This window comes from Chelonia mydas, chromosome 7 (genome assembly GCF_015237465.2).
Source record: "Chelonia mydas isolate rCheMyd1 chromosome 7, rCheMyd1.pri.v2, whole genome shotgun sequence".
In the NCBI taxonomy this organism is placed as follows: domain Eukaryota; kingdom Metazoa; phylum Chordata; order Testudines; family Cheloniidae; genus Chelonia; species Chelonia mydas.
The window spans coordinates 30,095,307-30,119,608 of NC_057853.1; the positions used below are offsets into that span (position 1 = coordinate 30,095,307).

At 60.0% G+C, this 24,302-nt stretch overlaps 2 protein-coding genes across 5 annotated transcripts; both read right to left on the reverse strand.

The window, feature by feature from the left end:
- Window positions 1-602: 602 nt before the first annotated feature.
- Window positions 603-11,469, reverse strand: KCNK4 (potassium two pore domain channel subfamily K member 4). Of its 4 annotated transcripts, none has more exons than XM_043551952.1 (7): window positions 11,131-11,469; window positions 8,795-9,120; window positions 7,674-7,794; window positions 7,357-7,517; window positions 6,093-6,279; window positions 3,163-3,302; window positions 603-1,954 (listed from the first exon to the last, which is right to left on the reverse strand). In XM_043551952.1, the coding sequence occupies exons 1-7, from the start codon at window positions 11,288-11,290 to the stop codon at window positions 1,493-1,495; spliced, it is 1,557 nt and encodes a 518-aa protein (XP_043407887.1). In that variant the 5' UTR covers window positions 11,291-11,469; the 3' UTR covers window positions 603-1,492. The 4 variants fall into 4 exon arrangements, with proteins under 4 accessions (XP_043407887.1, XP_043407889.1, XP_043407888.1 ...); XM_043551954.1 differs by lacking the exon at window positions 11,131-11,469 and adding an exon at window positions 10,534-10,756; XM_043551953.1 differs by lacking the exon at window positions 11,131-11,469 and adding an exon at window positions 9,694-10,370.
- A 1,816-nt stretch (window positions 11,470-13,285) lies between these two features.
- On the reverse strand, window positions 13,286-22,536 carry LOC114018209 (actin cytoskeleton-regulatory complex protein PAN1). Its single transcript, XM_027832482.3, has 14 exons — window positions 21,807-22,536; window positions 21,324-21,520; window positions 20,708-20,778; window positions 20,479-20,546; window positions 20,032-20,179; window positions 19,332-19,444; window positions 18,272-18,385; window positions 17,812-17,907; window positions 17,572-17,686; window positions 15,801-17,200; window positions 15,217-15,403; window positions 14,772-14,918; window positions 13,959-14,114; window positions 13,286-13,842 (listed from the first exon to the last, which is right to left on the reverse strand). Exons 1-13 carry the CDS (start codon window positions 21,966-21,968, stop codon window positions 13,972-13,974), a joined length of 2,961 nt encoding a protein of 986 aa, XP_027688283.2. The 5' UTR covers window positions 21,969-22,536; the 3' UTR covers window positions 13,286-13,842; window positions 13,959-13,971.
- Window positions 22,537-24,302: the final 1,766 nt, after the last annotated feature.

Here is a 24,302-nt window from a genome sequence, read left to right on the forward strand (position 1 = left end):
CCCCACCTACTTTGTGCCCCCCTATACCCTTCCACTATGGGGCACAGAGAAAAGCTGGAGTTTGGGGGGGTTAGAGACCACAATGATCATGCACCCCCCCCCCCCAAGGAAAGGATGGACTCACAGACACTCCACTCAGACCAGGACGCCGTGGTGCTCTGAGGTGATGCCATGGCAACAGGAGAATCCTGCTGGGCAACGGTCTCCAGGCCCCCACATCCCATTCCAGGGACCCCAGAATCCCTCATTGCCCCCAGCAGAGCTGGGGGAGGAGGAGACTCACCCCCCAAGGTCCCCAATCCCCTACACCACACCTTGCACATGTCCCCTGGGGTTGGAGGACCCCTGGGAAGGGTGACACCCCCCACTCTGTGACCCCACCTCCATCATGCTCCACTTACTTCCACTCCCAGCACCCCTTCTGCACTGCCCCCCCCAGTTCCTGTCCCCCATCAAACCCACATCAAACCCCTTTGCCTCTGAACCCCACTACATCTCTTCCATGCTCCCCCACCCCTCCTGGGCTAGTGCCTTCTGAGCACCCCCTCTCTGAGGCACTCTGCCAGCCACCCCACCCTGGACAGACACATGGATGCGGTGTCTCTCATTCAGATTTTGGTTTAATCTGGAAAATAAAAAACAAAAACAAAAAATCATCCATCGAACCGAGTCAAACAGGCACCTTTGTGTGTGTGGATTGGGGGGGGCGGCAACAGGACAGACACACAGGGGGATCGCTGGGTGGAAACCTCCACTCCCTACAGCACGGGGGGAGGCAGCAGGGAACAGCATAGCCCCTTGTTTGGTTCAGTAAACTCCCCCTAGTTGACTTGGGGAGGGGTCACCTCCCAGGAGTTTGGGAGTTCAGAATATCATTTGGCAGGTTGATCCTTCCGCCCCCTTTTTGGGGGGGGGGTTAAGGATCCATCCTGCAAGGCAAATGAGGCACAGATTTAAGGGGAGGTGGGGGTGTCCCCCACAAGCTGCCCCGCAGACACTCCAGGGGAGGAAGTTAGTCTGTGAGCTGGGGTGGTAGGTGTCTGTGTAGTGGGATTCCCTGTACTGGGGGATCTCCTGGTACCAGGAAGGGGATGGGGGCAAATCCCTTTGCTGGGTGTGGGTAGGGTCTGGTGCTGGGGAGGGACAGTTGGCACCTTGAGGGGACCATGGAGAATGGAGTGTCTCTGTGACAGGGGTGCTCAGCTGGTACCGGGGGAGAGGGGCAGTCTCAGTGCTTGGTTGGCAGTTGGCAGCAGGGGGGGCAGTTGGCATCAAAGGGGATGGGATGTCTCCATGCTGGGTGGCCCAGTTGGTACCAGGAGGGAAGGGAGGTCTGTGTTGGGGGGCCCCCATTGGCAGTGTAGGGGGGCCCAGTTGGTACCACAGGTAGGCCCAGCTGACAGCCAGGGGGCAGTCTCCGTGCTATTGGGGGGGACAGGTAGCACCATGCTGCAGGGGGGCAGTCTCCGTGCTGGGGTTGCTCCACTCCCCTCTAGACCGCCTCGCCCTTGTGGCGAGTGCGGCTCAGCAGGTCCATGGGCAGGCCGGGGGGCTGGCCGTGGGTGTGGCGGGTACGCAGGCGGCGGAGTTGGCGGGGGCGCTTGGCCTGCAGCCTCCCTTCGCTGGGTGCTTCGCTCTGGGTGTCGGAGCTCTCATCGATGAAGGCCAGGTTCTCCCCCATGTAGTCTATAGGGCACAAGCCGCCCCCCGCTGAAGCAGCCATGTTGCGGGCGTTGAGCTGTGCCACCTGTAGGGCGGTGCTGGGAGAGGGGGGCTCCGGGCGAGGCGAGGGAGAAGGCATGGTGGGTGGAAGCTCCGGGGGCATAGGGGAGGGCGGGTGTCCCTTCAGCGTTCCCACCTTCTGAAGCTTCTCGGGCAGCCCCATGCCTGTCACCCGCAGCTGGGCCGTCACATTCCCTGTCCAGCTGGCAGCCTGAGCGGTGAGGCCCCCCATCTGTAGGTTGAGAGGGGAATCAGGGACAGGCAAGGAAACCTCCCACTGATCCCACCGCATACATCACCGAGCCTCCCCACTGACCTTCCTGCCCACATCCCTCCACTGATCCCCCCCAACATACACCCCAGCCCCCATCAGCCTGCAGGGTGAGACCCCCGTCTGTGGGGAGAGTGGGGGGGGGGGTCAGGGAACCTGTCCAAGCCCTTCCACTGACCTCCCTCCACTTCCACCGACCCCCCACATGCTTACTCCACCCCTCCCATCTCCTTCCCCACCCACACACTCTGCTAGATTGGGGGTGGGGTATCAGGCTGACCCCCCATCCACTCCCTCACCTGTAGGCACATCCTGGGGTATGTGTACAGGATGTGGGTTGAGGCTCTTTTGGAGGGGGTGCATGCTAGGGTGTTTGTGCAGGGTGGGAACATGGCCTGTGTGTGCCAGGACAGCACCCACCAGTGGGTGTATCTTGTGCGGGTGGGGTGGAGCAGTGACAGGGTCCACAGGGGGGATGCAGGGGCTGTGGAAGGGGTCAGAGGGAGGGGTCACTTGGGAGGTGCAGAGGACCCATGTCAGCCCATGTGTGCTGGGTCAGCACCCCCAGCAAGTTGTCAATGGGGGGGATGGGGGGTCCTTTGGGGGGCTGGAAGGGGTGGTGGTTTTGAAGGGGTCTGTAGTGGGGTACCAACCCTGGCATGTGTATCCTGGGACAGTACTCGCAGCCAGTTGAGGAGGTAGTGGGGGGGTCATAGGGATGGGGTGGGGACACCATGGGGGGATGCAAAGCGGTAGGGGGGCAGGGGATAGTGGGAGTCCGTTGGGAGTTGGAGAGGTGAGGTGGGGGACAGTGCGGGGGTTAGAAGGTCTGTGGGAGACAGGAGGAGACAGTGGGGAGTCCATGGGGGGATACAAAAGGGAGGCAGTAAGGGGGACGGAGGGGCAAGACAGTGTGGGGGTTCCGTAGCGGGAGCTGGAGGGATGGGGGCAGGATAGCAGAAAGTAGGGGGGTTGGGGAAGTGGGGGGCAGAGGAGCACAGCAGAGGGGAGTCTGTCAGAGGTCCACGAAAGTATGCAAAAGGGGGCAGTCAGAGGGGCAGGGTAGTGGGGGTTCTGTGGGAAGATAAGGGGCAGGATGGGGGCAATGAGGGGGTCTGAGGGGTGAGGGGATCAGAGAGGTGGGGTGGGGGGAAGTATGGGGTACCAACCTCGGCCCTTGTGCGACGGGACAGCACTCGCAGCCAGTTGCCAATCATGGTGAGGATGGAGGCGAAGTAGGCCAGGCCCAGCAGGATCCAGAACCAGACCAGGGGCTTGTACCAGGGGTGGTCATCCCCCATACCATCACCTGGGAGGGGGCAGTGTCTCAGCATCTCCCCAACACACACAACCTCTGCACTGCACCAGCTGTGCCCTCCCTGCCCCACTCCCCCATCACTCCACTGTCCCAATCCTCCTGCCAACCCCTTTCCACCTGCTTCCCTCTGCCCCCTCCCTATCCTCCTTTCCCCATACCAGGCCCCCCAGGCCACAAAAGAACAGCCAATGGTCCATCTAGCCCAGTATCCTGTCTTCCGACAGCAGCCCATATCAGAGCTTCAGGGAGAGTGTACAGAACAGGGCACTTTGGAGAGATCCACCCGTCTTCCCCGCCTGGCTTCTGGCAGTTGGAGGGTTAAGATCACCCTGAGCATGGGGTACATCCATCCCTGACCATTGTGGCCAACAGCCAGCAATGGACCTATTTTCCATGAACTTATCTAATTCGTTTTTGAACCCAGTTATACTTTTGTCCTTCACAACATCTCATGAGAGGTTGACTGTGCCCTGTGCAAAGAAGTATTTCCTCTTGTTTGTATTAAACTTGCTCCCTGTTCATTTCAATCCATGACCCCCTGGTTTTGGTAGTGTGGGAAGGGGTAAACAAGACTTCTCTATTTTTCTACACCAGTCACGAGTTTGTAGACCTCCATCATATTCCCCCTTGATTGTCTCTTTTCTAAGCTGAACTGTCCTAGTCTTTTTAGACTCTCCTCATATGGAAGTTATTCCACACCCTTGGTCACCTCTGCTGTCCTTTTCTGAATGTTTTCCAGTTTCATTATATACCCTTTTGGAGATGAGGCAACCAGAACTGGACACAGCATTCAAGGTGTGGGCACATCATGGATTTATATAGTGGTATAATAATATTTTCTGTCTTATTTTCTATCCTTCTTCTAATGGTTCCTAGCATTCTGTTAGCCTTTCTGACCACTGCTGCGCATTGAGCTGAAGTTTTCAGAGGACTACTCACAATAACTCCAAAATCTCATTCTTGAGTGGCAACATCTAATTTAAACCTCATCATTTTGGATGTGTAGCTAGGATTATGTTTCCCAGCGTGCATTACCTTGCACTTACCAACACTGAATTTCATCTCCCATTTTCTTGCCCACTCATGCAGTTTCGTGAGATCCCTTTGTAACTCTTCGCAGTCTGCTTTCGACTCAACTATCTTAAGTAATTTTTTATCATCTGCAAACTTTGCCATTTCACTTTTCACTCCCTTTTCTAGATCATTAGTGAATATGTTAAATAGCACAGGTCCCAGTCTGCGGGGGACCCCACTATTTACCTTTCTCCATTCTGAAAACTGACCATTTATTCCTACCCTTTGCTTCCTATCTTTCAACCAGTTACTGATCCATGAGAAAGCCTTCCTTCTAATCCCATGACTCCTTTTTGCTTAAGAGCTTTTGGTGAGAGACCTTGTCAAAGGCTTTCTGAAAATCCAAGTACACTATTTCGACTAGATCTCCCTTATCCACATGCTTGTTGACCCCCCTCAAAGAATTCTTAGAGTCACGAACCACAACTTCCCTTTACAAAAGCTGTGTTGACTCTTCTCCAACAAAGTGCGTTTATCAGTGTTAACTGATAATTCAGGTTTTTTTACTATAGCTTCTATCAGTTTGCCCAGTACTGAAGTCAGGCTCACTGGCCTGTAATTGCCAGGATCACCTCTGGAGCCTTTTATTAAAAATTGGCATTACATTAAGCGATCCTCCAGCCATCTGGTACAGAGGCTTGTTTCAGTGACGGATTACAGACCACAGTTAGTAGTTCTGCCAGTTCATGTCTGAGTTCCTCCAGAACTCTTGGGTGAATACCAGCTGGTCCTGGTGATTTATTACAGTTTAATTATCAATTTGTTCTAAAATCTCTTCCACTGACACATCTGTGTAATAGTACTTCAGATGTATCACCCAAAAAGAATAGCTCTGATGGGGGTATCTCCCCCACATCCTCTGGAGTGAAGACTGATGCAAAGAATCCTTTTAGCTTCTCTGCAATGGCCTTGTCATCCTTGAGTACACCTATAATACCTTTGTGGTCTGGCCCCACTGCCTATCTGACATGCTTCCTGCTTCTGATGTGTTTTAAAAAATTCTTACTCTTAGTTTTTGCGTCTTTAGCAAGTTGCTTCTCAAGTTCTTTCTTGTCCTGTCTTATTACACTTGTACCCTTAATCAACCTGAGTCTGTTGGAACTCATTGGAATTTGATCTCCAAAGTTTAAAGCGTGCTTTTTTGTTTCCAACAGCCTCCATTATTCTGCTGTTTAGCCATGGTGGTATTCTTTTGGTCCTCGTATTGTCTTTTCTGATTTGGGGTATACATTCACTATGACCCTGTATTATGGGGTATTTAAATAGTCCCCACGCTGCTTGCGGGCATTTTACCCTTGTGACAGCTTCTTTTAATTTCCATCTAACAAGTGTCCTCATTTTGTGTAGCTCCACTTTTTAAAATTAAATGTTACTGTAGTGGGATTTTTGTGTGTGTGTGTTATCTCCCTACAGAGATGCTAAATTTAATTACATTATGGTCGCTATTACTGAGCAGTCATGCTATAATTAGCTTTTGTACCACATCCTCTGCTCCACTTAGGACATCACACCCCACCACCCACCTTCCCTGTCTCCCGCTCCCCGCACCTCCCACAGTTTGTCCCACCAGGGGCTCTCTCACACTAGCCCACACACACACTAGGCTCCCCACCCCTTCCCTTGTCCCCCATGAAGCCCAGCTTTCACTGAGCCCCCCTCCTGCCCACCACCAACAGCCTCCCCCATGTAGCTCCCCCCCATGCCTACCTGCCACATAGTCCCCAAAGCCGATGGTAGTCAGCGTGATGACCACAAAGTAGACAGACTCCAGCAGGGTCCAGCCCTCCACTCGCTGGAACACAATGGTGGGGATGGTGACGAAGAGGATGCAGCCAATGAGGATGAAGAGCAGGGCAGAGAGAACCCGCACAATGGTGGGACTCACCTGCCATTTCTGGGGGGGAGGAGACAGCATCAGAGGAGGACCAGGGGAAAGCCCCCTCCCCACAGACTGTCCCGGCCCTCCCCACTCCGATGCACACTCTGACCCCCGAGAGGGGAACCCCCCACCACACACACCAACCCCTTTGCTCCTCTCATGCACTGATTCCTCCCAACACACACTCCTTTGCACCCCCTCACACAGCCCCCTGGCAGCAGAGGTGCCACCTGGACGGGTTTTGTACTGCTTTGCCAGGTAGAAGATTTTCTGTGCTGGGTTTTTTCACTTGGGACGTTAAAGCACTCTACAATCCATGCCTTGTAGTTTGGATTGTGGCCCGTGTTAGAATGAGGTAAGAAAAATGATAAAATAACATACAAATATACAGATTGTGGGGCGGTTGTTTGTTTGATTTGTAAAACGGTTCTCTAACACATTCTAGTAATACCTGTAATGGGCACTAGGACCCTTTTTCTTAATAGGGGGCATGGCCAGTGGCCAGGTTCTGGTGGTGGTGTGACCCATGGACCGGACTTTGTTATTGGTTGATGGGGTGACGGCCAGGGGTTGTGATTTGTTAGGTGGTGGAGCAGCCAAAGGCTGGGTTTTCTGCACCTCGGAAGGGCCACCCTACCCAGGAGGGGAACTGCGTCTCACAATCCTGGGGAAAGGACCCTCCCCCCACCTCTGGGAAGGGAATCCCTGGAACCCACAGGTTGGGGGCAGAGAGTGTTGGGGGAGGAAACAGACTGGGGAGCCCCTTGGGACAGGAGCCCCCTGGGACAGGAGCCCCCAACATGGGAGAGATCTAGTGCAGGGGAGCAGAGCCAGGCTCCCTGACCCACTGTCTGACCCCTCCTCTGCAGCACCCCTGCTCTGCACACAGCCCGGAGAGTGGGTGCAGGGGGCATGTGGGGGGAATGCTGGGGGAGCACAGGAGGCTGGGAGACCAAGGGAGACAGTGGAAGACACTGTAGCTGCTGGACATAAGGGATTGGAAAGGGGGAAGTACTGGGGACCCTGGAGCTGCTGGGTACATGGGCCCTGGCTCTGCAGGGGCAGGGGGATGGAGACGCAGAGGGCACTCACCAGGAAGACATCCTCCACCTTGCCGATGGCCTGGCGCAGTGAGAAGCCCAGGTGGTCGCCCACCCCAGCCAACAGCATCCCGAAGAGCGGGATCCCAACCAGAGCGTAGAAGATGCAGAAGAGACGCCCCCCGTCTGTCTTGGGGGATGTGTTACCGAACCCTGGGGGAGGGGCACGGAGTCAGCAGGGAGGGGGCAGAACGGATGCCCCTTAATCCTGAACTGCAGCTCCCTGCTATCGCAGCCCTGAGCACCCCCACCAGCTCTGCCCTCAATACCTACCCACAGCACACACACCCACCCCCCACGGGCCAGTACCGATGGTGGTGATGATGGTGCCAGCGAAGAAGAAGGCGCTGCCCATGTCCCAGTTGGTGCTGGTGCTATTGGTGCTGTTGGCTGTGGGGTCAGCGCCAGCACCCATGGCATCTCTGACATGCTGGGGGAGACGGGAAAGAGTTAATGCTAGTGCATGATGGGGGGAACCCAGTACCAGCTCCTGCTGCCCCCTCCCCACATTCTTACCCCCAAACTTGGCTTTCCCAGTACACATTTGCCAACCCTTTCCTGACTGCCCCATGGCTGTTGACCCAGACACTTGACTGCCCCCCACCCCTCCCCTCTTTCTCCTTCCTCTCCCCATCTCCCCCTGGAAATCCCTCATCAGCCTCATCCCACCTCATTGCCCCCCAAATCACCCCAACCTGCATCTGCTTCTGCCCACCCCAATGACACCTGCCCCCCACACCCTTCCCATGCCTCCAGCACTAGTCCCTCCCCACCTACCCCTTGCAACCATCCCCTCCCCACATTGACAACTCTGATTTTGGCCAGTCTCAGGTGTTTTCCAGCCTGGCCCACAGGTGAGGGTGAAAAGCCCCTGTGATTGGCTGCCCTTCTCCCACTTTCTCCACCTCCTGGGAAGGCAGCCAATCAGGGCTTCTGCAGGAGGCAGGTGATGCTCTCCCTCCCCCACAAGAGATATCAGCTGGGGGGGGCGGGAGAGAGAGATAAGGAGCAGTGGACAGCATTTCCCAGGAGAGGAGTGGGGAGGGGAGGAGAGAGAACCCAGCCCTGCTCCCTCCTCCAGCCCTGTTCATCCCAAACTGAGGGAGGGTGACAAGCCCCTGGAGCTGCAAGAGGAGGGGGGCAGATGTATGGGGGGGGGAGAATTAATTTCTGGACTGGGGGACTCAGAATTAATTCATTAGGATTTTAGGAAAAGCTGGAGGCTCTGCACCATCCCTGAGCGAGTGAACTGGCAGCGCTGTAACTAAGGGGACTTTCAGTGATGGCCACAGCACTTCCCATCCCCCCGCCCCACCAATGCCTATTACCCCCTCCCCCATGCCCTACCCCTGCTGCCCTCTTTCCCCCATACACCCACCCCATCCATGCCCCACAGCTGCCCCCTCCATGCCCCTCTCCCACCATCTCACCAGGATGAGTGCGTCCAGCTCCTGGCTGGGCACGCAGCGGTATCTCTGCAGGAACTGCTCACGGGCAGCTTGCAGTGCCTCCTGCTGGCGGCTCTCATGCGGCTGCTCCAGCAGGCGGAAGACGAAGGCGCCACTCACCAGGTAGGCAAGCACCACGGTCAGCAGGGCCAGCACCGTAGCCCGTCGCATCACGCTGCCCCGCCCACTAAGGGCTGTCTGCCCCACCCCCGCCCCACTCAGGATTGACTCCTTAGACGAGTAGCAGATAGGCAGTGCCCCATGGTTCTCGGTAGGGTGAGGGGCGGCAGGGGTCAGGGGGGAGCTCACTGCAGGGAGGAGACAGGGATGAGTGTGGGGGGAGGCCACACTATTACCACCCATACCCCAATAACCTCCAGTGCAGAGACCCCCACTGCACCCTAATACCACCCATCCTAATACACCCCACCCATAACCCAATAGCCCCACTGCACAGAGTCCCCCATTACATCCCAATACCACCCATAGCCCCCCACTGCAATAAGCCCCACCCATACACCAATAGCCCCCACTGCAGAGACCCCCAATACTACCCATAGCCCCCTTATTCTGATACACCCTACCCATACCCCCTCCAATATGCCCCACCCATAATCCACTCACCCCCACTGCAGAGACCACCCATTACATCCCAATACCACCTATAGCCCCCCACCCACACCCCATTAACCTCCACTGGGGAGACCCCATTACACCCCCGTACACCCCTGATATCACTATATACCCTACTCATACCCCCAATAACCCCCACTGCACAGAGATCCCCATAGGTCCCACTCCAATACACTCCACCCATACCCCCATAACTCCTACTGCTTAGACACCCTCATAGTCCCTACCCTGATACACCCCATCCATACCTCCAATAACCCCACTACACAGAGACTCTCCACTATACCCAATACTGCTCATAGCTTCCACCCTGATATGCTCCCTTTGCCCCCTCCAATAAACCCCCTACTTAGAGAACCCCAACTCAATATGCCACACCCAGTAGCCCATGGTGCTCTGGGGCAGTGGCTCACTGGGGTGGGGGGATGGGAGGAGTATGGCAAAATGCATACCCTCCATAGTCCCTACTGCATAGAGACACCCATTACACCCGCATACCCCCAATATCCCCCATGCCCCCACCCCAATACCCCATGCATAGAGGGCTTTGGGGGTAGCTCTCTGGGGGGAGGGGACAGAGGCAGAGTCCAGAAAAGACACCCTCCTTCTGCCAACTCCCCATATCCCCCACTGCACAGACGTCCCTCTATGCCATCTCCCACCCCCCAATACCATGTGGTGTGGCCGGGGGTAGCTCACTGCAGGGGGAGACCACACCCATCTTCCTCCAACAACCCCCACCACACAAAGACCTAACATCCTCCACCCCCATAAACCCCATGGAGCTTGGCAGGGTGAGAAGAGACACCCCTTTTCCCCACCCCCATAATATAGAGCAACCTCAGTTCTCCCAAATACCCCCCAATGCCCACGATACTGCGGGAGGAGGGGTGTGGGGATATACCCCCTCCATTCCCACTATGATACCCTCCCATCCCCCATTCCCTCTGCCGCCCCGTCCACCCCCGCCCCCCGCTCTGCCTCAGCCCCCAGCGTGCCCATGGGGCGGGGGGAGGGTAGGTTGCTCATTGCAAGGGGGTGACAGGGAGTGGGGGCATCACGCCGAGACCCCCTCCCCCACTCCATACCTTACGGTGCTCGGCGGGAGGGCAGCTGCACTGACACCCCGGCTCGGCCCCCCTCCCCTTGGGATCCCCCCAGCGCCGCTCGGAGCCGGAACCTCTGCCCAGTGGGTCCCCCCCCCGCAGGCCCAGCCCGTCCCGCTCCCCCACGGCCAGAGGGGCGGGCCAAGGAGCTCCGGAGGGGGGCGCTCTGCTGCCTCCCCCGGCCGGGCCCCAGCTGGGCAGCAGCGCGCAGTGCGCACCCGGCGGGGCGGGCAGGGCAATGAGACGGCGCCGGGGCTGCTGCCAGGAGATGCTGTCGCTGGAGGAGCCGAGCTTAAAGGGGCAGGAGCAGCCGGGTGTGTGCTCAGATGCCCATGGAGGCGGCCGGGGGGGGGGGGCCCACAGGGGGCGGGGGTTAACCCCAGTCCCCGGGGGCCATGCGGTGGGTCGGAGGGAGGGGTTAACCCCAATCCCAGGGGTCCCAGGTGGGGAGGGTCTTGGGGGAGTTAACCCCGGGACCGGGATTCCCACACATAGGGGTTACACTGTACACCCCCCCTTGCATTGGGCGCGGGGGTCTCCTCCCCCCCCCGCGGGGGAAAGGCTGCCCCATTCACTCACCTGGGTGCCGTGCAGAGCCAGACCCTACAGTAGCTGGGCTCCAGGGAGCGACGGAGGGGGGCTGAGTCTCCCGGCCCCTCCCAGTCCCGGTTGGATGCGGGGGGGGGGGGGGGGGGAAGTTGCCTGGTGCACAGCTGGCTCTGTGCCAGCCCTCCCCCATCCAACCTGTCAGCCAGAGCCCAATTAACAGGAGCTTTCAATTAGCTCTGCCCCGCCAAACCCTGGTGCCGCCACCGCAGGCTTGGCACTGCACGGGGCCGCCAGCCAGCCAGCGTCCATGCCCGGCCTCTCCCAGTGGACGGCTGTAGGGAGCGGGGCAGGAGCGCCAGCTGCAGGGGGAGCACCCAGCTGCTCCAGTCTTGGCCTCTGCCAGTAGGGGGTGATGTACACGGCCCTCTGTTGCCCTCTATGGTGTACACACACACACACCTAGATACACTTGTCTCACACAGAGAGCTGGGTTCGTTCTCTCCAGCAGGGGGTGACACACACACAGACACACATGGTGCCTCTTATGCACCCCCGTATCACACATTGTATCACACACACACTGTCACACCCCATCTCACACACATCCCTGTGTCTGTGTCTCATACACAAACTGTCTCACGCACCCTGTCACACACTGTAGCTCACACACTGTCACAGCCCATCTAACACACATCCCCTCTCTCCTGTCTGTATCTCGTACTTGGACTGTCTCACACAGCATCACACATTGTATCACACACACATTGTCCCACCTCATCTGATACGCATCCCCGTGCCTGTCTCCAGTACATGGACACTTTCACACACACACACACAGAGTTTCACCCCATCTCATATGCATTCCCATGTCTGTGTCTCATACACAAACTGTCTCACACACCCTGTAACACACACTAGCTCACACACTGTAACACCCCATTTCACACGCATTCCCATGTCTGTCGCTTGTACTTGGACTCTCACACACCACACATTGTATCAGACACACACACTGTTTCACCCCTTCTCACATGCATCCCCATGTCTGTGTCTCATACACGAACTGTCTCACGCACCCTGTCACACACTGTAGCTCACACACTGTCACAGCCCATCTAACACACATCCCCTCTCTCCTGTCTGTATCTCGTACTTGGACTGCCTCACACAGCATCACACATTGTATCACACGCACACTATCCCACCCCATCTCACACACATCCCCGGCTGTCTGACATGTCACACGCTACCACGCACACACACGTCTCTTGCACATTTGACACACGCCAGATAAAGCCACTGTCGCCCAGCCCAGTTGGTCCCTCAGCCCCTGTCTCCCTGCCCAGCGTGGGTAGTGGGGCCCAGGGTTCTGGGGGAAGGGGATGGATGGATGGAGTGGTACCCGCCCCAGCACCCCCCCTCCCCCTGTATCACTCACTCACTCGCTAGCAGCAGCAGCAACAGCAGCAGCAGCTCCTCCCTGCACTGGGATCCAGCAGACAGGTGAAGCCTCCTCCCTCCCTCCCTCCTTCCCCCCCCACCCCCCCAGGATGGGGCAGCTGCTGGCCTGCCTTCCCCCCCACCCCCCCCTTGGCCCAAGAGCTGCCAGGAGCCTCCCCCCTCCGCCCAGCCACAGCCAGAGGGAGCCGGAGCCTCAGGCTGCAGGAACTGCAGATAGCATGCGGGGGGGCTGTTAACCCTTGGGGGGGAGCATGGAGGGGGGCAGTACACAGAGAGGGGACAGGCTGGTACCAGCATAGAGTACCCAGGGGGACAGATGTGGGGACACATCCCTTTGCCATGGAATTCTGGGATGATTTTTTAGGATAGAGGGGTTCCCCTTGCTGGGAGTTCCCTGGGATGGTGCAGCCCCCCAAGTCCCCCAGCACTGCTCCCTCCCTGGCCCCAGAGGAGGTGGCAGGACTCCTGGGTTCAATTCTCAGCTGCTTCATGTCCCTTCTCTGTGCCCATTTCCCCCCTGCAGAATGGGGTGGGGGCACTACTGTCCCTCTGCCTGCAGATGTCTGGGTTGTGTGTGGGGGCTGATATAACACTCTCTCACCCTGAAATGCTGGAGACCTGCACAGGAGTGGGGTGTCTCCAGCCCAGACTAGCTTGGGAGCAATGCAGCTGCCAGACCCCCCGAAGGTGGAAAGAAGCAGGCAGGAGCTGCCTGGAGCTGAGGCAAGGAACTTTATTGGGGCCGGGGGAGACAGAGTTACATACAAACCCCAGAGCTGGGGGCTGGAGGGAGACTCCCTGCACTGCACCACCCCCTTTCTGAGCCACTTCTGCTGTGGCCCTCTCAGGGGGGATGACTCAACACAGTAGCTCCTCCAAACTTTGGGTGGGTGGACACAACCCACCCTTTGATTCCCTGAGCCATGAAGAGAGGGCTTAACTCCCTTCAAACTGTGTGCGTGGGTGGGGGGGGGGGGGGAGAAGGTGACAGAGATTCCAATTTACCCCATTCATTGAGCTGCCCCATTCCTTGTGTGCAGGGAGGGGGGCATTGAGCAGCTCTGAGCCCATTGAGCTGTAGGATCCACAATTTTTAGCACCTTAAGGAAGCCAGGTTGTAAAATAAATCCCAGAGGGTTACGCATGTCCAGCCTGTGAAGGGAGCGGGGGAAGGACTCCCCTTCTCAGCCATAAGGTGCCACATAGCAGCTGGGGAGCTCCAGGCAAGTTCAGGGATCTTTGTAGCGGGGGTGTGGGAGTGGGACATTTCTGCCACCCAAGCTGGAAAGAGAATGGAAAAGAATGTGAAACACAGAAATCATCATATTGGCACCCCCAATGCAAAGATGCAGCTGCCTCTGGAGTGGAGCTCAGGGGTGCATACAGGGGTTGCTCACCCAGCAGATGCTCTCAGACACTGGTGCCCATATCAGATTCAGCGGGATCCTCCTCCGGCTCAGCTTTGGGTGCCAGCTGGGCCAAGGGAGTGCTGCCCAGGAGCCCCCTCCGAAGGACATAGGGGCAGGAGGGGCCGGAGGGGATGTCGGCAAAACCTGTGGGTGGGGCACAGAGTGAGATTGGGGCTGAGTAACGTTGGGGCTGAGCTCTGCTAGGAGTGAGCCCCCATCCTGGACACCTGGGTCCCAATCTCTCACTCCCTGGGGGCTGGGAGCACTGCTAGTGGTCCCCCTTCCCCCCACTCTCGCTCCAATGTCCTGCTGGGGGGAAGGGCAGCTGCATGGGGAGGGATCAGAGCCAGAATCAGTACTGCACCCCTGCCCCTCCTTGCAGAGCTCAGAGCTGCTGAGCGGGATGGAAAATCAACTGGGGCGGCGAGGGGGCGGGGGAAAGAATTCCTAGCCGAGCCTGGGCACGGTCACTGGCTGCAGGTGGTGGGGGGTGTACGGGACTCTCATGTAGGCATAATCTGGGATGCCTCCCCCTACTCCCCTAGCACTAACCCTTCCAAACTGGGGCTTCCCCTGCCCTGTACCCCTCTGCTCTGTATCTCCTCCACTCCATACCCCCGTCAGTCTGCTGCTCCCCTGCCTCATACCTCCTCCCTGAACCCCTCTGCTCCATAACCTGCCCCATAGTGCTCCTCAAATGCTGCCTATCCCATAACTCCCTGAACTGCCCCCCACACATCAGCACCCCCAGACATGGGCAGTGCCTACACCATGTGCCTGGTCCAGCCGCCCACCACGCACCTTTCATGACGACCTCAGGCAGCCCATAGGGCTCATACTGAGTGTGGTCGAAGGCTGCCGAGATGAGCTCCCTGCGCTGCTGGCCTGGCGCCGGCCCCTCCGTCTGGGTCTGGGCATCCTGTGCCCCTGGCCAGGCAGTCCGGAGAACTGAGAAAGTGAGATGGGGATACAGATTAGGGGTCTGCTCCCATGACCCCCCGATGCCTGGGCCTCCACCCATGACCCCCCTTTCTCCAGTGACCCTCCCCAAATACCCAGGGCTCTCTCCCCCCATGATTCCCACAACTGCCCAGGCCCCTGCCCCCGACCTGCAGGAAGGTGCCACCCCTCCTCCCGAAAGGCAGTGCAGCCCATTGATGCCCAGCCCCCTTCCCTTGCAGAGTTGGGGCAAAAGCCCTGATCTCAGCCCCCCAAAACGAGCCAACGCTCCATGTCCCCCACTTACCATAAGCAAGGTCCCCCTGGCCTCTGTCCCCTAGAGGTGTTGCAGTGGGGGTGGCTGAGGTCCCCTGGTGTTGTCCGTCTCCCGTGGCAGGCATGATACATTCCTCTCGGGCATGAGATTGCCACAGCGCCAGCTCAGCCTGCAGGGCCCGGTTCTCCTGTAGCAGATGGGACAGCGCCTCCTCCAGCTGGGAAGAGATGGGGGTGGGGGAAGAGAAAGGAGACAGATCCTGTTATCCCAGTGAGAGCAGGGTTCAGCCCCAGAGAACCCCAGCCTGACCCTGGGGCAAAGGGGTGAGGGGGGCGACACCGAGACCAGTTTGGTCCAAGATGGAGGACACTGATGACACATGGCTCATTGGGAAGGTGGAAGGGGTGGGGTGGGCTGTGGCATAGAAAGAGTAAAGGTGTTGTGGAAGGGGTGGCGCAGCCACGTGTTGGGGGTACGGGAACCCAAGTCTGGGAGGAATGGGGCAGGGGAACCCTGGGACACAAGTTGGGGGTATGGGGCAAGGAAGCCCTGGGTCAGGCAGGGGTGCATGGGGGAGGGAATTCGGAGAACTGCCCTCCCCCAAGTTCACTCACCTGCTCCTGCACTCCAGCCTGGCTTGTCGACTTCTGTAGTTCCCACAGGATATTCTGCAGCTGTGCCCGCTCACTGTGCCAGGCCTGCTTCCCCGCCAGCAGGGGCAGGTCTGTGGAGGGATCCCACATCTTGCTAACCACAGCCAACTCCAGGGCACTGAGAGGCAACTCCAGGGGAAGGGGCAGCTCAGCAGGGGTGGGGGTGGCCAACCTTGGGGGGCCAGACTCTGGGGCTATGGGAGGCAGCTTAGAGGGGATGGCAGTAAGTGGCTCTGGGACTGTGGGAGGCAGCTCATGGGGGCTGGGCTCTGGGACTGTGGGGAGTGACTCAGGGGGGCTGGGCTCTGGGTCTGTGGGGGGTGGCTCAGGAGGGTTGGACTCTGGGACTGTGGGGAGCAGCTCAGCGGAGCTGGTGGCAGGCGGCTCAAGGGGGCTGGACTCTGGGACTGTGGGGGGCGGCTCAGCATGGCCGGGCTCTGGGACTGTGGGGGGCGGCTCAGCGGGGCCGGGCTCTGGGACTGGGGGGGGTGGCTCAGCGGAGCTGGTGGCAGGTGGCTCAGGGGGGCTGGACTCTGGGACTGTGGGGGGCGGCTCAGTGGGGCCGGTCTCTGGGACTGTGGGGGTTGGCTCAATGGGGCCAGGCTCTGGGAATGTGGGAGGTGGCTCAGGGAGAGGGGTGGGAGGCGTCTCCCCACCCAGCAGCACCCGCAGGTGCCCCACCTCAGCCTCCAGCAGCCCGCGGACCCGGCCCGCTTCCCCCAGCGCCTGGCCCAGGCGCTCCAGCTCCCGCTCCCGCTCATACCCCTCCGTCAGCAGCTCTGCCACATGCTGGCTCTGGGCCTCACAGGCCAGTGCCAGCCGCTCTGTCTGCAACCCCAATGTCTCCTGGAGCCGCCGCAGCCGCTCCTGGGCCTGGGCCGCCTGGGCCTCTGCCTCAGCCTTGCCCAGGGCCAGGGCCCTCAACTCCCCCCGCAGCACCTGCAGCTCCCCCACCTCCTGAGCATCCCCCCGAGGCAGGCCGGGCCCTGGTGCCCCCCAGACCTGAGCCTCCAACTCCACAGCCAGGGCCTGCAGTTCCCTCCCCTCCCCTTTGGCCGGGCTGGGCCCTGGTGCCCCATGCAGCTCCTGGGCCGCCTCCTTGCGCTGCATGGTGGCATCCTGGGCCGGCAGCATCTCGGCCAGTGCCCGGCGCTCCCCAGCCAGGTCCCGGGCGCCTTGGCGCAGCTGCCAGCAGGTTTCCAGCAGCCCCTTGCGCAGGCTCTCAGAGGCAGCCAGGCGCCGGCGCAGCCCCAACACCTCAGCCCTCAGGGCCTGCAGCTCTGGGGCGGGCTCTGGCTCCCAGCCCCGCTCCCCACCGGGCACCAGCTTGCCCACGGCTCGGGGACCCTGTGCTGAGGAACCTGGGGGAAAGGCAAACAGAGCAGAGAGGGAGCGGTTAGGGGGACAAGGTGCCAGGGGGCTCCCCTGGGCCCACACTGGGCTGGTGCAGGGTACAGAGAGACCCCCAGACCTCCCCTGAGGCCCCCTATGGTCCCTGAGACACACACCCAGCCCCCTTCAAAATCCCCATACTCACAGACACCACCCCTCCCACCCATACACCTACTCCCCTGCAGGGCCCCCACCCCCGCCACAGCCTCAGGCCAAACACCCAACCTTGTCCACTGCCCCCCTTTCAGCATCCCCTCCTCCCCCCACCTCTGACCCCTGCTTTCCCCAGGCCCTGTCTTCTGCTCCCCAGCCTCACCCTTACCCCACTCCCCCATCTCACCTCTGACCTTCCCAGCTGCCCCTCGTTTCTCGGGCACCCGCTCCAGCCGGGAGGTGCTGAGGCTGCGCCGGACACAGCCTGGGGGGTGCCGCTCCTGCTCCGATCCCCCCAGGCCCTGCTGAAGACAGGTGTGTGAGTGACATGGGCTGTGATAGGGCAGGGTGAGAAATGGGATATGGGCCTTTCCCTGCCACAGGATGCTGGGACCCTTCTGTCCCTTGGCACCAACACCCCCCTCACCTTATTTGGTGGGCGGTGGGGGGGCGCAGGGATATTCGACCGGGTACCCTGCTGCTCCAGCACTTCCCGATGGTGCCTCTCCAGCTCTGCCAGCTCCTGCAACAGATGGGGTGATATGCATCACCACAACCACCGGAGCCCCAAGTGGGGGTGGAGGGGATCCAAGGGGCCCCCCTGTGGTGAGTGGGGTCTCAGCCTCAGGCCCCCTTGTAAGGCTGTTCTGGGCTGGGGAAGCACTTGGGTGTGTGGTCTGTAGCACAGAAGGGGGATTGGTGCGGTAGGGTCAGGGGCTGAAGGGAGGGGAGGAGGTGGCAGGGTACTGTTGGGAAGGAGGGGTTGTGCCGGGTGCGGGGGAGGGACTGTGAGGTGGGGATGGGATAAGGGGCCTATGCCAAGTTGGGGGGATTGTGCTGCAGAAGGGGTTAGCAGGGGGTGGGCTACGCAGCAGGGGTTCTCCCACCTGCCGGTGCTCCCTTTCCTGCTGCTCCAGGCGGCGCTGCGCGGCCCCTGCTCTCTGCCTCTGGCCCCTCAACTCCTCCAACAGCTGCTGCACCCGCCGTTCCAGGGCACTCACCTGGGGGGGGGGACAACGTGTCAGAATTGGGCAAGCCCTTGAATGGCTCTATGCCACCCATGGAGAACCAACACACACCCCAAGGGCTACATCCCTCATCTAGCCCCTCCAGAAGTACCAGTGTCCTGCTTGTTCACCACAGCTTGGTGGGGGCCGGGGGAGAAGGGGACCTGCAGCAGGAATATGACTGGGAGGATGAAGGGGGGCATGATCCCTCCCCTGTGGGGCTCCCTCATAGCGCCAGGACCAATCAGAGAGGGGGCCAGGAGGGCCATTTGGCCTGGGCCCCAAGCTCAAAGTGGGCCTCAAATTTAGACACTTGTTAATTTTTTGGCATTTGATAAGTTTCGCAACTTGTTTTTATGTGCATCCCTATAAGACCAAAATGTGACACACTCTCTCCGCTTAGAGCTGCAGATTTAAGCAAATAAGAGATGTGATTTGGTAAAAGACATAATGTTTTTGTTAACTGATACGGATTTTGTCATATCAAAGAGTAAAAAATGTTCATAAATATTAATAAAAATATATCAGTTCTGATGAGACAAGATTAGACCATGTGTCGTCATTTTTTATTTTTATGACAGCTAGGGGCCTCAAAAGCTGGAAGTGGCCCGGGCCTCTCTGGACCTCTGAGAGAGCCTGCACAGCGCCACTGAGACCTGCATCCTCTGCTCTAGGCCTCCCCACTCTGATCCCCTCAGCCCCTGTGCTCCAAGGACTAGAGCCTCACCTCGTGGCATCAGTCAGTACCGCACCCTGCAACATCTCCATGCGCCCCCCCTCCCCCGTGGCAGGAAGAGGTACTGCACCCTGCAGCAGTTCCATGCCCCCCCAGGAGCAGCAGGTGGTACTGCACCCTGCAGCCGTTCCATGAGCCCCCAAGTGGCCCTTCCCACCCAGTATGAGGCTAACCCATTTTCCCTCTCGACTCTCCCATGCTCACCTTAGCGACTGCCTGGTCACGCTGCTCTGTGCACTGGGCCAACTCCCGCTGCACTGACTGCAGTCCCCCCCTCAATTCCCAGGCCTCCACGTCAGGGGGTCCGCGCCCCAGCCCTGTGGGAGAGAGGGTAGGGGTGAGAAATGGCACTGCTGCCCTCAATGGCCTGGAGCCATTGCCCTCCTCCACCATCATGAGCCGTGTGGGCTTCCACCACTGGCCCCAAGGACTGCCTTGGCCCCATAGTCTTTGAGTCTAATTCCTCCCACCCCCGCTGCAGCCCTTGGCTCATCCCCCTCCCCAGCCATTACTGGACACCAGCCCCAGTTCTCTCCTGTGCAGACCCTGGACACGGCTGTATATGTATATGTCCACCCCTGTATATGTCTTGAGCCCAGCTCCTCCCGCAGTCCTCAACCAGCTCTCTGCATTCCCCCCAGACTGGACACCAGCCCCTGTGTAACCAAGTTACCCAGAATGCTTCACTCTCAGGACCTGGAGATCAGCCTGGATCTCAGGGGTGAGAACAGGGGGCTTTCCCCTAATGCCCCTCCTCTGCCCCAGCCCTTCCCAGGACCCATCCTGATCCCCACTATAGGGAGGGCAGGGTCAGGTTGGCGGGCTTGGTGACCTGCTTACAAGGAGAAACTGCCATAGCTAGGTTGGGCATGAAAAGTCTCTCCCAACCTCATTGCAGTTTTACCTGAATTCTCCTCTCTAGGTTCCTCCCTATGGGATGGGATCCTCTGACTGTCTTCTGTGGGGGCAGGGCCACCAGGAGGGACACTGTGCCAGGCAGCCCCTCGATGTACGAGCGGCTCCTCCCCCAACTTGGGGCTGCTGGGCTGCAACTGGAGAAGGGGCGATATGGGGGTGAGGGATACGGGCCTTTACTAAATGCACCCCAGTTGTGTGGGGCAGGGGCTGCAGCTCAGGAGTGAGGGGCACCAGCAGATCGAGGTGGGAGAACTCAAGCCTGAGATACCATGGGGCTGCAGGTTGGGATTGAGGAGCATTGGCAGAGCTGGTGTGGGGGAGCCTGGGGCTGGGAGTCAGGACTGAGGGACACTGGTCGAGCTGGAGGTGGGGGAGCCTGGGGTGGGATGGTGGGGGCTGGAGGTTGGGGTTGAGGGGCACCCTCTGTACTCACTCTCATGCTGGGTGTTCGGGGTCTGTTCTCTAGTCTGGGGTTTTGCGCCCAAGTGCCCAGCTCAGCCCCTGTGGGGAGACAGTCCTAGTCAGCTCTGCAGGGCCGATGATCAACTCCCCAAGGGGGTCCGACTGTTCCCCCCCACCCCCTCCTCAACAGTCTGCCACAAGCTCTAATTCCCCATCAGCCTGGGATGGGAATGAGCCCCCCTCCCTCCTGCCCTCCTTACCTTCCTTCTGGGGGGCCCAGCAATGGGTAAAGTTGGTGCTTGACCGCAGGTTATCCAGCTCTGCCTGGCACCTGGGGGACCCCAGAGAGAGATTAGTGCTGCTTGCCCAGTGCCCCCTCATACCCAGCCCCAGTGCCCTCAGCCCCATAGCTCCCCTGGTGCCCCTCACCCCAACACTACTTCACTCAACCCCATCCCGCACCCTGCACAGTGTTCCCCGACCCCAACACCACAAACCACTCCCCGTGGTGCCCCTCGTCATCCCCTGGGCACCCTCCCCCACTCTCACTCTGCCCCCTGCCACCACTATCCCAACACTGTACCTCCCAGATTCCCTCACCTTTCCCCAGGCACCCCACCCCCACCCCCAGATCATACCATCCCTACCCCAACAATATCACCTACTGCACCCACACATCCCCTCGCCTTCCCTTGGGCAACACCCAACCCTGACCTTTAGATACCACTGTGCACTTCCTCCACCTGCTCCTGGGCAGCACCCCACTTAGTGCTGTCCCCCGACCTGTCTCAGGCAGTGCCCTCCCTCAGTGCCAGGCACCACAGCCCTCTAACACCCCCCATCATCTCGCTGGCATCCCCATTCCCCAGCCAGTACCTCCGCAGCTCCTCCTCCAGCTCCTCAATGCGCTGGGCAGCCCGGCCCAGCTGCCCCTCCAGCTGGCTCAGCTGCGCCCCCTTGGCCTGGAGCTCCCGGCTCAGTTGCTGGTGCTTACGCTCCTGCTGCTCGCAGGCCTCAGCCAGGTCCCGCCGCTCTCGGGCCAGCAGCGCCCATGTGTCACGCTCCTCCTCATGCTACAAGGGATGGGGTGTGAGTGTGCAAGGCCAAGGGGAGAGGCCCAAGAGTGCACAGCCCAGAGGTGTGTGCACCGGGTGGGGGCATGAAGTGGGCATGGAGACACGAACTCTGCTCTGGCCCAGGGCGGGGAGAACTGGCTGGCTCAGGGGGCATGGGCGAATGCCCTGCAGCATGGCCATTGACTCAGCCATAGTGGTGCTTGGCCTGCTGGGAGCACGGACTGCCCTCCCTGAGTGCCGCCCCCCAGCAGGGTGAGGATGGATGTGGGTGCCACCCATATACCTTCTGCCTCTGCTTGTGTAGCGCAGCCTCCAGTGTGTCCAGCTGTGCTTGCTTCTGGAGCCGCTCCTTGTGGGCCCACTCCAGGCGCTGCTCCAGCTCCCTCACCCCCTGCAGTGCCCGTGCCGGCAGCCCCTCCTGCCAAGTCTCGCCCGGCCAGCTCATGGCGCCCTCTCCTCTGCCCAGGGCCAGGCCCCTCCAGCCCCTGCTGCTTGCTCCAAGGACAGACACTGCCGGGATCCAGCAGGGATTAGCAGGGATTAGGCATCACAGCCCAGAGAGAGCCAGAGCGCTAGGGGGCGCTGGGCCGCAGGGAGAAGGGTGGGGGGCGCTGGGCCTTAGGAAGCAGGATGGGGACACGTCAGGGGGCAATGGGCCGCAGGAAGCGGGGTGGGGATGCGTTAGGACAGCCGGGCCGCAGGGAGAGAGGTGGGGGGCGCTGGGCTGTAGGGAGCAGGGCGGGCACTCAGCAGGGGGCACTGGGCCGCAAGAAGGGGGGTAGGGGCTCAGTAGGGGGCACTGGGCCGCAGGAAGCAGGCTCAGCGGGGGGCGCTGGGCCACAGGGAACAAGGCCTGAGGTGGGATGGTGGCGATGGGCCTCAGGAAGCGGGGCGGGGACTCAGCAGAGGGCACTCAGCCACAGGGAGTGGGGCAGGCCTCGGGGTGGGGGAGAGGCACTGGGTTGCAGGGAGTGGGGTAGGGCTTGGCAGGGGGCACTGGGCCAGAGGGAGTGGGGCAGGGGCTCACCAGGAGCGCTGGGCTCAGGGAGCGGGGCAGGGCTTGGGGGGGGCACTGAGCCACAGGGAGTGGGGCAGGAGCTCAAAAAGCGGCGCTGGACTGCAAGGAGTAGGGCAGGGGCTCAGCAGGGGGTGCTGGGCCCCAGGGAGCGGGATAGGGCTTGGCAGGGAGCACTGGGCCATAAGGAGCAGGGTGCAGGGCTCGGTCAGTGCAGGGTGCTGGGCTGTAGAGAGCGGGGCAGGGTTCAGCAGAGGGTGCTGGACCTCAGGGAGTTGGGACCGGAGGGTTGGCAAGGGGTGATGGGCCATAGACAGCGGGGCAGGGCTCAGCAGGAGGTGCTGGGTCACAGGGAGCAGGGTGGGGGGGTGCTGGGCCATAGGGAGCGGGGCAGGGCTTGGTGGGGGGCACTGGGCTGCAGGGAGTGGGGCAGGGGCTCAGCAAGGAGTGCTGGGCCATAAGGAGCAGGGTGCAGGGCTTGGTCAGTGTGGGGGGCAAGACTCAGCAGGGGGCGCTGGGCCTCAGAGAGCAGGGCAGGGCGGGTGGGTGCTGGGCTGTAGGGAGCGGGGCAGGGGGCCACAAGGAGCAGGATGGGGGACGCTGGGCCACAAGGAGTGGGGAGGGGGTTCAGCAGGGGATTCTGGGCTGCAGGTCCCTGGGCCAGAGGGAGGGTTGAGCAGGGTTGGGAGCTGGGCCACAGGAAGTGCTGTTTTTCATAGGGGTGACTCCATTCCAGGCCCCCAGCCCGCCCCCTCCCTTCAGCAGTTTCCCTTGCAAACAAGATTTCCCTTCCCGTCCTGTCCTTCACTCTTGTGCTGTTATTGCATGACTCCAACCAGCTGCCCCACCCCATCCGAAAGCAGAGAATGGAACCCAGGCATCCTGCCTCCCAGTGCCCCCTGCTTGAACCCAGCAGAGCACACTCCCCACCCCTGCTCAGAAGCAGCTAGGCCTTGTTAGCCTCCCTGCAAGCCAGCCCAAAGCAGTTATAAGGAGGAGCTGGTTTTATAGAGGCTGCTGGAACAATGGGCAAGGTCAAGGAGGCTGAGGGAGTTCTGCCTGTGTTTGTTCAGCTAGGCCCAGAGGGCTTGGGGCGAAGCTGGCTTTCTGAGACATCAAGGCCAGGCACACCCGTTATGACCCTCTCCCCTCCAAGAGCCAAGATAGAAACCAGGAGTCCAGGCTTCCAGCCCCCATTGCAAGTGCTGCAACTGCATTGATCTAGGCGTTGCCAAAGTGTGTGGGGTAAACACGGAGAAAGGGGCAGGCCTCAGTCAGGCAGAGAACCCAGGTGTCTGGGACAGGGCTTGCCTCGGAACCCAAGAAACTAGGGCAAGAGCTGGTCCTCGGTGACCTCTAACCCCTGCGCCTGGCTGAGCTGGCTCTAGCGTTGGATCAGCTTATGGAGGGATTAGCAGGGGCAGGCAGGGTAACAGCACCTGCCCTGTGGTGGAGGAGGAACAGTGCCACTCCTGCAGGGCGAGAGGCAGAAAGGATTAGGATGGGCAATATAAAGGGGGGCTGAGAAGGAATAAATACAGGGCAGCTCTGGGGGCAATCCTTCTCCCAGACTAACAGGCAGCTCCAGCCCCGTGGGGAGCGTTGCCGGGGCATGGCTCTCTTCCCCACCCCAACCACCTATGCTGGGCCAATGTGGGGACAGGTTGCTGATTAACCCCATCAGGATGGGGGTTTAAAGTCCAAGGAGTGAGGGTAGCCACGTAGCCCAGTCACACACATTGCTTGTGCCAGCCAACGGGGGGT

What these genes read in the sequence shown, in the direction of transcription:
- KCNK4 (XM_043551952.1), bottom strand. Translation starts at nt 11,290, where the DNA reads ATGGGGGAGGGCTGGCACAGAGCCAGCTGTGCACCAGGCAACTTCCCC. An exon ending in AGCTGGACGCACTCATCCTG is followed by an intron (nt 7,795 to 8,794) that starts GTGAGATGGTGG and finishes CGTCTCCCCCAG; the next exon opens with CATGTCAGAGATGCCATGGG. An exon ending in AGGTGGAGGATGTCTTCCTG is followed by an intron (nt 6,280 to 7,356) that starts GTGAGTGCCCTC and finishes CCTCCCCCCCAG; the next exon opens with AAATGGCAGGTGAGTCCCAC.
- LOC114018209 (XM_027832482.3), bottom strand. Translation starts at nt 21,968, where the DNA reads ATGAGCTGGCCGGGCGAGACTTGGCAGGAGGGGCTGCCGGCACGGGCA. An exon ending in TACACAAGCAGAGGCAGAAG is followed by an intron (nt 21,521 to 21,806) that starts GTATATGGGTGG and finishes CATCCCTTGTAG; the next exon opens with CATGAGGAGGAGCGTGACAC. An exon ending in CCCACCGCCCACCAAATAAG is followed by an intron (nt 17,687 to 17,811) that starts GTGAGGGGGGTG and finishes TGTCTTCAGCAG; the next exon opens with GGCCTGGGGGGATCGGAGCA.